The sequence below is a fragment of the Oreochromis niloticus genome, linkage group LG14, assembly GCF_001858045.2.
Source record: "Oreochromis niloticus isolate F11D_XX linkage group LG14, O_niloticus_UMD_NMBU, whole genome shotgun sequence".
NCBI classification, from domain to species: Eukaryota; Metazoa; Chordata; class Actinopteri; order Cichliformes; family Cichlidae; genus Oreochromis; species Oreochromis niloticus.
Window position 1 is genome coordinate 32,301,869 of NC_031979.2, and position 12,482 is coordinate 32,314,350.

At 38.4% G+C, this 12,482-nt stretch overlaps 1 protein-coding gene across 4 annotated transcripts in view; it reads right to left on the bottom strand.

Annotated features, from left to right (window-relative positions):
* arhgap42b (Rho GTPase activating protein 42b) overlaps positions 1–12,482 on the bottom strand; it is a 71,629-nt gene that overhangs the window by 37,209 nt on the left and 21,938 nt on the right. For all 4 annotated transcript variants that reach the window (XM_013274390.3, XM_005455072.4, XM_013274389.3 and 1 more), the window contains exons 2-3: positions 10,854–10,949; positions 8,024–8,085 (exon numbers count right to left, since the gene is read on the bottom strand). In XM_013274390.3, the coding sequence (XP_013129844.1) occupies positions 8,024–8,085; positions 10,854–10,949 (158 nt within the window). The remainder of the gene's footprint in view (positions 1–8,023; positions 8,086–10,853; positions 10,950–12,482) is intronic.

The following is a 12,482-nucleotide window of genomic DNA, read 5'->3' on the forward strand; positions in this document are numbered from 1 at the left end:
GTTGAGAGACAGAATCTTCTGAAACATTTCATTTCGAATATAAAGGCAAACTGCAATCAAACGGAACATTTGTGCAAAAGGTGACTAAAATATTTGGGCTATTTATCTACTGATGTGTTTACGCATGACTGTTCTTTAAAGTAACTGCAATTCAATTGTTCCCAACCCCCAAATATATTATGCTGCTCTTAAGGTAACCAAAATATAAAAATATACCTGATTTTTCTTCCATTTCAGAAGCAACAGCACCATGAAAACTCAATGTGTTTTTCAGCGCAGCCTTATCCCAGGGGGATATGGATATCACTCCAAGAGCCCCAACATCAGGGCACTGCCCTTCTTCTCCTTAATGCCATCCATGCTCAACAATGCTGAACCTTCTCAAACCATGCAGAACTTGAACCATTTTCACTATTTCTCTGATGGTTGGAGGGTTATCAACTGGGGAATAATAGCAGAAATCTTTTTAACAGGATAGAATTTGGGAAGTTTTCAAGAGGAATAACACACTTGGGTAGTTGACAAGCCAATCACAAGCCACAAAGCAAAAAGATTTTAGGCCTGGCTGCCTGCTGAGCCAACAGACAATAAAAAGCTTCATGCTTGACAAACCCTGCAGAAATTGTGCTACTGGTAGGAGTTTTGTCCAAGCACCAGAGGCAACTTAGATTTAAAGCACGCTAGGTAATACTCCAGAAATGACAGGGACCTTGATTTGAGACATGCATATTTCCTCTATATCCAGTCTGAAATATCTACATTTTTAGTCACTCTCATCAGTCTGTGCTTTTCTTACAGATTCAGTCCAGATGTGAAACGGTACAAGGTATGATGGAGGGGTTCTTCCTTTTTTTCCCCCACAGCCAGCTTCTGAAAGTTTTCAACTGCTCTGTCTGAGCATGACAAGTTTTTTTCTATTCTTTTTACTAATGTGTGGCTGCAAGCACATCTGTCTCCTGTAATCTATTAGGAGAAACAAACCTGCAAAATAGAAACACCATCTGGCAGTGATTGTGGTTTAACAATAGCAGAGAGTCAAGTCTCAGCTGATATATCTCACAATATTTCATGGTTTGAGCATAGGATAGTCTCCTTGTTAGGAAATGTTTCATACATTTGGTGAACATGTGTTGGCTTGAGATGTGCTAATTAAGTTCTGAAGACCAACTGCTGTAAAGACTGAGATGAAACTTTCTGGTTATCGGTACTTTTCTCCTGGTTTGTCTCAGTCAGATGTATAAACTGAGACAGTGGATCTGGAAGAGATTCAAGGAATTTCCTTTTTGTGCATTGCCACACAGTAACAGTGAAAAGTTGACTGTGAATTAAAAGCTGTTAAGTACCTTTTGTTGCATCTTTGTAGTTCAGTATGAGGTGCCTGTCTGCTATTTAGAAATGCTATAATAGACTTTATTAGAATTGCAGTTAGGCTCTGGTTTATTCTACTTCTATCAGTGATTTTCACTGTGCTCAACCTTTACCTAATTCAATTAAATGGAAAGTCATATAACTGTTTATTTAAGATCTCACAGCTGGGGAAGCCAAACAATGAGATAGAGGGATATAATCTCCCTGAACATCCATAAAAGGCTATAGGGAAATTTCAAGAGGACTAAAAATGCTACAAAGAACAACATGGTGCATTATTTTTAAATATTAGAAGTTTGAAAGCACTAAAGGACTTACTAGATCTGATCAGCAGCCAGACTGAGTAGCTGAGGAAAAAGGGCCTTGGTCAGACTAGATTAACCGAATGGTCGCTATAAATGAGATCAAAATTTCCTTTGGGAAAATGGGAGAAACTTAGAGAAGGACAACCATTAGAGCAGCACTCCATCAATCAGGCCCTTCTGGTATAATGGCCAGGCGGAAGCCATTTATCACAAAAAGGCACATGACAGCTTGCTGGAAGTTTGCCAAAAGGCACATGACTAACTCTCAGACCATGAAAAGAAAAGCGCGTATATGCTGAAAATATAATTTCACAATCTGGCCACAATTCGCAGTCGTCCCCATAGTCAAGCATAGTCTTAGAGGCAGTATCAAAACGGTGCCAATGTTTGGCAAGTCAGACACATTTTACATTTCAACAACAACAAAGCATACCAGTAAGAAATCACAGGACCAGCTTTTCAAAAACTCTGTAAAAGTCCTGGAGTATCTCAGCCAGAGTCAGGAGAATCTCTGGAGAGGCCTCAAGGTGGTTATCCACCAACACTTTCCATCCAACTAGGTAAGCTAAAAGAATTCTGCCAAGAACAGGAGAAACCAGAAGAAAGCTGTTCCAAGCTTGTGGCTCATTCCAAGGAAGACTAGAGTTTGCGATTGCTGCCAAAGGTGAATCAACCAAGTATGAAGTGAAGGGTCTGACTGCTTATGTAAATGGGTTATTTCAGTCTTTTGAGTATAGCCTTACAAAACACTCCAGCTCTTTTTTTTTAAATACTGTGTAGTTGTCATATAGAAACTAACAAGAAAATTATATAGCTGTGATATCAGCATAAAAATCAGGTAGAAACTGGACTTTATTTTATATTCATTTAATCATTTCAAATAAAAATGAATTCATTATTAATTTTCAGCTGAGATCTAAACTGACTGCAAGTTTAGAGAATCTAAAGGGTTTGTTATTAAACCCTTTTTCTTTTATTCCTAAATAAGTGGCTTGTTGCCACCAATATGTCGTTTATAGCAAAACAAGTCATTTAAAAGCTCTATAAGCTCTGTGGTATCATTAACCTTTTTTAATCAGCTTTTATTCTTGACTTGAAAGGGGTTTAATTTCTGGGTGCTACAGCATTCATTTTTTGTTTTGTGGTCATTTATGGATGTTTGACCTTCTCTGTACAAAAATGATGTATGCTAACAGTTTGAGGGCAGTTGGTTTTTTATTTGATCTACTACAAAAAAGAGTGATTAAAAGACAAATATGACATTCTTGAACTCATCAAAGCTTTCTGAAAGCATTTGAATGGTAATTCAAATCAAATCAAGATGCTATTGTAGTGGAAACTAGGAAGTATATATCAATTAGCGATCTGGGTATAACTAGTTTGGCTCTATAAAAATTAGCTTAACGATGAGCAAAGTACTTGTTGTAGCTTACTGAGGAGCATCATTCACAGTTTTATGCCCCGAGTCATGTGAGTCATTCAAAGTTTCCATTTCATATATAGGAGCAATGGAGAAAAAAAGGCTGCATTCAGTTCAAAGTAAACAAAATCCTCGTATAATCTTCTTGGAAAACGATATCAAAAAGTCACTTTTTCACACCATGGGGATTTAAAAAATACAAAGTTTATCTAAGGCATTAGTTACATTGCACCTGTGTCCCAAGAGATTTAGAATGCACACAGGTAAAAAAAAGAAGGAAAGAAAACCGTAAGAAAAAGCGTTTCTTCCTGCATCACATTACAATCAGCTCAAAGTGCAGAGATCAGAATCATGTTTCTTGCATATTCCAGAGATCTGAGGCGACAGAAGACTGTTAGGTGAAGAGAGGCGAGATGATGCAAAGAGGATACTTTTCAAGCAAGTAGGGGGGGAAGTGGGTGTGTGTGTGTGCTATGAATATGTTTTTACTTATTAAATCTATCAAAGATGAATGAAGTGCTGCATCCCATAGCTTCTTTGCCTAGTCATAGCCGCTTTGATTTATTAAATTTACTTCTATGACTTTGGATTCTCAGCTGTGCCGTCATTTAAATTCTCTTATCCAGTTCAGCTTGTCTCTGCTTGTCATTTTGACTTGTTTTTGTTTCTTTCACCATTTTGAAATGGCACGACTACATAATATTTACATATTAATGCAAATGTATCTGTCCTGTCAGTTTTTAATTTTATGTCTACAGTAGCCCTAGTGTCAGCTTCCTAGTATTTGTGTTGAATCCTAATAAATGCACAGATAAATTATACTCTCTTTGTCAGCCCCCAGATGACCACCAGCATCCCAGAGGAAGAGAATTACACACAAAGATACAAAAAGCAACAAACAAACAACAACATTGCATGTTTCTTCAGGAGAGGACAAACCTGTATATATAACCTGTGCACACCTTAGACTCTCAGTGCATCCAAAACGCATTTATTTCCTTAGATATTTCTAACTAATCATGCAAGAAGCATTTATGCCCACCACTGGTTCCATCATAGCCCAAGATTTTCATTTCTAAGGTTACACCGGTGTTTCACACCCACAAGTTAATATACCGTACACACACATTTTGCTGTATTTCATGCTACCATCTATGCACCCATACTCAGTATCAAGTTTGTTAGAAGTGGTGCTGCAGGCACACAAACAAGCAATTAAGACTACCCGTGGTATATGAATTTAAATTAAGATACAGAAGACTTTGGCACTTTCTTCATTGCATTAATGCTCTGTATACGCAGGTGTCTTAATTAGAAAGCTCTGCATCACTTCCTGAACTACTTTCTAGCTCAGAGCGACACAGGTGTCAGAGCTACTGCTTTCTCTTATTCAAGCACAAGCTCATGACACACCAATTAAGGCAATAGTGAGAAAAGTCAGGCACTCCCAACTTGTCGTGTATGGACGCTTGTAAAGGATGGTACATTTAAATGCACTAGATAAGCATCCCTCTTCAGCATGTAGGTTTCTTAAACCAATTTTTCTCCTAAATCTAACCAAGTACTTAGAAATGTGAAAAGAATCAGCAGCTTATTTGTATTATTTATCCAGGCAGCTAATGTCGCAAGAATCAACTCTATGAGCATATCCTGGGCCCAGACAGTGAACATTAACTTAAGTAAGAATTTTGATGTTGTGAGAAAGCAGACGAAATCTCCACGATCACTGTTCAAATACAGAAAAGTTCAAATACAAAGCTCTTAAACAGTCTCCTTCTGACTCAGGGCCTGCCTGGCAACCACACTAATGAAAGGCCTGCTGGTCTTTATTAGATGATAATTATGTTTACGCATAGAAAATGCTCCTTGGGTGTTGCATTGATGCAACATCCAAAGAGCACATGGAATAATGATTTATCAATTGTTGCTTTGCTAATGACTCACAGCAAGAAGCTCCTGGGGTGCTTCTTCAGGTTTTTTTCTGGGAGCTCAGATTAGTGAAAAACCCTCCCAAAACAAACCAAACAAAAACACATACTAGCTTAATGTTGCCATTATCAACCTAGGACATGCTTGCAAAACAGATTCTTTATCTCAAAAGTTCACTTCCTGGTTAAATAAAAGGTTAACCTTGGTTAAAATAGGCGATGCCAGTGAAATAGATTGGCAATAATTGACACACTGCGAAGAAGACGCATGATCTAATGCATCTGTAGGCATCTGAGCTTTGGAAAAAAAGAAAAAAAAAGAAACATGTTTTGCAGGTGACATACATTTATTAATGTTACCTTTATTCTTGTAACATGATTAGGATGACACACTATTCCTTAAAGGTATGTAGTCTAACGAGAGGTGACCCATTTCTTTAAAGTGCAACTCTTTCCTGTTATGTGACGGCTGTGTGCAGGCAGGAATAGGACCCAAAGTGCAGACAGTCAGAGACAAAAGGTGAACTTAAATACAGCTTTAATGCCGAACTCCAAAAAGTAACAAAACTAAGACTCCAAGGTAAACTTATACAGACAGAAACACAGCAAAATGAACCGTAAATAAGAGTAGATCGCGACACAGACCAATGAGAACACAGGGCTTAAATACACAGAGGGAGCAATCAGGAAATGGGAGACAGGAGGGAAACACAGCTGGGGCAAATCAGGGCTAATGAGACAAGGGAAGCAAAACCAGATACACTAACATGAAACACGGACTTTCAAAGTAAAACAGGAAACATAACACAGAAACGCGAACTTAACAAGGGGATACAGCCGACAGGGGAGACAGAGCAACTATAGAACACAGAGACATAAACCATAAGACAGAACTCTAAGAAAGAAACCAAAGACTAGAAATGATAAATAATATAATAAACTCAAAATCTCTGGGTCGACCCAGGCATCCTAACATTTCCATCATAAAATTGAGTTGTGTTTTGAATGTCAGCTGTGAGATTTGCATTCACATTCACTGAAACTCTACATAATTTTAGAAAAATATTGCAATATTGTCTATCCAAGAACACAGAAGCATGGGTACAGTATAGCCATGCCCATCGATCCATCGATCCATCCATCCATCCATCCATCCATCCATCCATCATCTTCCACTTATCCGATATGGTAGCTCGTAGCCCATCTCAGCTACCATAGGGTGAGAAGTGGGGTGTGAATGTGAGCGTGAATGCTTGTCAATATAGCTGTATATATGTAACCACATATTGTAGACATGGAAACCTATGTGAGATCTGTACCTTAAACTTCAGTGAGCTATCTCAAATAAAATTTTTGGTATCAAACATTTACTCTCTGCAGTCTAAAAAACGTGGCGGTATAAAGTTTGTAGATTCCTCCGTCACGGTGAACACAGTCCTAATGAAAATGTCTGAGGTAGTTGCAAAACCTATAACTGCTAACCTGCAGCTGGTCACATTTGCATATCAGACCTCTTAAATCAGATGTACAGCTGAAGTATGTAGACTAATGTAATTGCTGCCTTGAGACATCTCTTAGTGCCACTTTCATAAACAGCTATTTTTACCTTTAAATGCTAGGCACAGGATATGTTCTTTTTCTGCACGAAAAGATCGACTCAGGGGAACTAACAAAGTTGTAAAACTTAAACTTTAAAGATGTGCAACTTTAAAACAAATAAAGTAAAAGTAAAAGCAAAAATACTACAAGGCATTTTATGTTTCACTGTACTGTTTATACTCTACAATTGTACTTTCTAACCGTTTGTGGAGTTTAGGGGTAAGGCTACACTAATCTACACTAGAAAAACCATGCATGGATAAGATGACGTGGAGGTGTGCACAGACAAATACTCTGTGCACACCTTTTCAACAGATATCTCTATACTGCCAATAGCCAAATAATTAAATTATGACAAACACAAAAAATTGTGTCTGCTGTCAACTGCTTATCCTCCAAGAAATGAAAGCCATACTGTTGGTGTGTGTGTGTGTGTGTGTGTGTGTGTGGGCTCATTTCTGCAACATTCTCACACCAGGTGGGACACAAGCCCCTCCCCCCAGCCCCCTCCAATGCCCTTGCCCTTTATGTCATGCCTGGTTTGTCTGCAGGCATTCAGCGGAGTTGGAAGCCTTTTTTTCTGACCTTTAGACCAGCCAACCGGAGCCATAACTGCCACTTTTTGTACCATGCTAAAAAAAAAAGCCAACGATCTTAGTTCAAAAATCCATCAAAGAAAATGTGGGGCTTTAAATTGTTTTGCCAAAGTTTCTCCATTCTGTTGCCGTTTAAATGTATTTTCATATTACTACCTGTATCAATCATTATGTTATGCTCTGTTGACTTCCAGTCATCTGAAACCCATAGGAAAAATGTTTCTTCCAAGAATAAAAACCTCTAAAGAATGTCAGTTTCTATAATTCAGTCATAGCTTATGTTCTTATAAACTAAGTTAGTAAAGCTGTATAACTAGAGACTGTGATGCTCTGGTCAACAGGGTACAGCGGATCTACTAAGTACTCAGTGTAAGTAACAAATTAAATTGATTTCATTATGGTAAAAAATAAACAGCTACTGTTCCATTTTGCTTTTTGTGAGCTACAACTACATCAACTAATCATTACCATTGAGCCCAAACTTTAACCACAAACTCACTGATGTTTCTATTGTCTTGACTGACTGCTATAAATTCCAGACACAAAATCCATGTTTAAAATCAAATGTTTGGATTTAGCAAAGCAAACAGATTAAAAGTAAACGTAATTTTAGCACGCAAAATAAAATAAGAGGGAACTATTAACTAGATAATTGGCAATATTTGCTTTTGTGAATGCGATTTTGTTTTATTGTTGTATATCAAGTTATAAAAATCGCTGTCAATCACCAGATGCAATAAAGACTGCAGCGCTTCTGTTTGAAATCTTAATTATGGTTTTGTTTGGTGTCTAAAATTGCCTTCTTACCAAGCGTCTTCTTTCCTCTTCAACAGTGTTCAACAGCTGCGAGAACTCTTTGAATGACTGGGCTGAAACAGAATAAGACATATCGGCATATTAAAATGTTTGGTCAATATATATCAGTATGTATGAGTCCCCATTTCACAATATATTCACAGCGGAGAGAGTACACACAGTGAACTGGGCTGTTGACACAGTCACATGATTAAAAAATATTTTAAGCAGGAAAAAAAAATCAAAACAATAGTGGCATAGCCGTTAAACATCAGCTGGTCCTGGCACCCTACGAGCACTGGAGAGGCATGATGCTAAAATGTTTATTTGCACTGCAGCTTCAGACCTTTCAGTGCAGTACATTTTAGAACCTAATAAAAGCATGCAGCTGTCCAATTTAAGCCAAGACCAGCAGTAAAAAGAAAGGAATAATAAACCAACAAAAAACAATACTTCAATTGAATGGAACTCACTGATTGCTTCCCTTTATTTTCTCCCACAGCTAAGGTTTGCAATATACTGTCACAATACAGGAGAGACTGATGTGATAGAGATATGTTCCTGCCATCAGGGTTATACTTCAGTGGCTTATATTACATTTTGCAGGGCCAGATGAATTCAGCATACAATGCATCGAGGCTTATCTGACACAGAATTGTGCCTTGATAGCTTTACAGCTTCATTAAATAGGAGGCCAGATACAACGTGGCCTGTCTTGGTCAGCCCCTGTGTCACCCTATGTCTAGCCATTTAGCAGCGGTCGAGCTGCTCTGCTTGCCAACACAGTAACATCATTATCAACCCCGACAGCCTGGCATGGGGACCCATGCATCATCCTAGACACTTTGGTCCATTTACACACCAAAGCTTTTAAAGACCGGGGAGCAATGATTTTGTGCCAGTGATCCTGCAGGCAGGCTGGCCTCCTATTAATGCTACCAGCTCCTCTATCAACGGTGAAAACCTCTCAGGGGGTAAAGGGCACAGCTGGAGCCACTGATGGGACAAGATTAGACTGTGAAGAAAGGAAATGGGAGTCAAAGTGGGGTTATAACTTGCATATCATTCACTGCTAAGTGGAGGAAAGGCAATAAACCTGATGAATCACTAAATTAAATAAAGTTTAGTACCTTGGGAACGGATGAATTGGGAAGATAAGCTTTTTAAATGTATATTTTTCTGCACACTGTAACTAGACAACAGCAAGAGCTGTATGTTTGCAATCAATTTTATGTGCTTAAAATGATGCTTTTTCTGTTCCATATTTAACATTTCTGAGCTGGATTTGTGCTCATCTCACTTATTCCACATTTGAACAGTTCTTGTCGACTAAAGGACTGACCTTCTAAGAGTTGGGGCTGTAACTTTTCTAAAGATTTAAATTTCTATAGCCACATCAATCTTTTGGCCCCATTCTGGCTTGGAATGTGAATGTCACTGCAGGAAGTCATAGACTGAAATCAATAGAAGGTCAGATGAGCCTGTCTGGCAGCACATACAGGATCCCAATGTTATGTGGGGAAGTAAGGAGCATCAAAGTGAACTATACCAATACTGCATCAAGATCATGGCTGGCATTCACACAAGGGTCTAGCTATGTCAGTCAGAAAGTTCAGTTTCATTGATGACTAGATTGATTTCAACAGGCTGTTTTTTCCTCAAATAGTAATCGTGGCCTTTTCTCCCTGAGATGGTGAATGAACAGAGTAGTATTGCACAGAGTGCGAGGACGGATACTGAAGATGTGGACACAAAATCACACAAACACTATTTTGCATTTTCATTTTTACTTTGATCCTGATTAAAGACTGCCCAAACAAATTTGCCAACATCTATAAATAACACAGTCCACGAATGCTTCCCAACACGTTGCACGAAACTCTCATCAGAACCATTTCTGCTGTGCCAGTTTCATGCATCGCCAAAAAGGTTCAGTTACAGGTGTGCTGCTAAAACATCCATTGTTGAGTCTAAGATCATCAGATTCTTAATTACAAGGGAAGTCAAGGGAAGGGTCTCTAATTAAAGTGTGCTTGATTCTAATGAGGTTTAGATTTGGATGTGGATTTTTCCAATAAATATAATTGGTCTCCTGCACCCATGGCCATCACACAGTAACAACAGCTTTGTGAGGGAAAAAAGGACTATTCATTTTGCATTCAGATGAACATTACAGCCTGTAGAGGAGGTCGATATCTAGTCTAGCCCTCACAGATGGACAGTAATTCAGCAGTCTACAGCTCCACAGAGCGAAGGACTCAAGCTGGGGATAATGAGCAGTGCAAAAAACGAAGACGAAGAGGAGGCCAAACTGGGAGTCATGCCCATTAGAGCCAACGAGGCCCTCTGCACAGCTGCTTTCATATTCCTCTTGGAGGCTAGGAGGTTTGCACCTCCATTAATCTCTGACACTGATCACAATTAGTCCCTTTGATCTCTTATAGGCTTGAAAAGATACAGGAAAAGCATCATAAGCAAATCAATAGCATTAATTATACATGCACAGCAGACAAGCTTAACATCCATACACAAAGCCAAACCCCATTCCAAGATCACGCTGGATTTTATTTGAAAAAATGAACAGCATTAGTGTTACAGCATTTTCTTTCTTCGTTAATTACTTTTACTAATATAAAGGTTAACTATAAATGAATCATTTGAGCACGTGACATTTACAAGACAGTAGCCCACATGATACATGTGGGCATAGCAACTGTTTTCCCACGAGAAACTAAAAAATAAAACAAAAGAAAAATCAGATAAAAAAATTTGATTGATGTGATGCAAGAGATAAACTTTAGCAGGAGATGAATACTCTCCTGTGCCTTGTTACTGAACTCACCAATGTTCACCTCATCATCTGTCTCTGCATCTCCTAGGCACTCAAACTGGAACTCCTGCAGAGACTGGGAGAACTTCTGGACGGCAGCAGAAAGATCTGGAAAATCAGATGGGCTGAGCATCAGATGAGGCATACCACAGATGAAAAGCACACTGAAGACACATGAATCAAATTTTATTGTGCATTATAAAGAAAAATGTAATGTAATTTAATGCAAATTTAATGTAACCTCCTTGGACTATACACAATAACCATATATAATTTGCAGACTTCGCTTTTGCACCAGATTTTACTTTATTTGGCTTTTCCACTTTCACAAAATGGGAACAAGCAGATGCATGTTGCTGAAAACAAGACACACTTCAGGCAAAACATATTCTGCTGTTCCACATTCAAAAAGTTTAGTGGACACAGAGACAAATTACTGGTTTCTGCTCTGTTGCTGCATTTATTGCAGTTCTTATAACAGATCTTTTTGCCAATTATGAGCAACAGCCTTGTGCCCCATCCCTTCCCACATAATAACTGGAAATAGATTTTGCAACACCTGGTAAAGGGTGCCAAAATTTTGCTCCCAGAACTTGTTGTCAAAGCGGAAACAAAGCAGAACCCAGGACAACAGCTACAAGTTCTATAAGTTGAGACTGACGCGTGGATAGTCAAATGACAGAAATTTCATATGGTTATACCATATGCCTGCACGTTGAAGTGCGTTAGTGAATGAGTAAGTATGGTCTGTAAGCCTTTAAAATAGCATGTGGTGCCTTCAATTAAGAAAAGTGAGCATCTTAACATTCCAACAACTGAGGATTGACCTGTGCTTTGATGCAATGTTTCATGTTGCTGAAAAGAGGTGTTCTGATAGTGTCCTTATTAATAATAATGGTAACAATAATTCAGTGTCCAGCCTAACAGCCCAGGTCAGTGGCTCAGAGTTTTACTGACCCATATACATTTTTACTGGTATGCAAAAAAAGGGCCTCTAAATACATTTCTACTGCAAGTCTCCAAGTCACCAAAGGAAAGACTCTGCGTCAAGGATATTTTGTAATTGAGTTATTCAAGTTATTCGATAAATCACTGCAGCCCTACTAATTCTACAGACATTTTCCTTTTAAACACTGGAAAACTGACAATAGCATAAAGCTTGATAATTTGTAACAGCAGATAACAAAATAATGCATTTTTATGAACTGCTGTCTGTCCATGTACACACCCACTAACAGTCACACAATTGCAATATTTACTGGTGCCTGATCATAATACCTGGATCTGAAAAAATAAGCCCAGATGAACTGCCTAACCTTTGTCTCAAAAATGATAAAGCCCACACAGAAAATACAAATCATTAGAACAATTCCACCCTTGGATACTCCCCACTGCTAGGTATAAATCTGTGATTTTATTGTATTCTACAGTTTAACTTGTGATCAAATGTCTTTTTTGACAACCTCCAGAGAGTACTGTAATTTTTTGTACTCCAAAACCTTCCAGCTATGAAAACACAAGTGCATGTGACTGCCAGTGGAAATTTTTTAAAAGATTTAAATGAGTCACAAGAATTTAACAATACAGCAGGAGAATTTCATAGTAATTTTTTGTATGGCAACAGTATTTACAAGCCTTAGT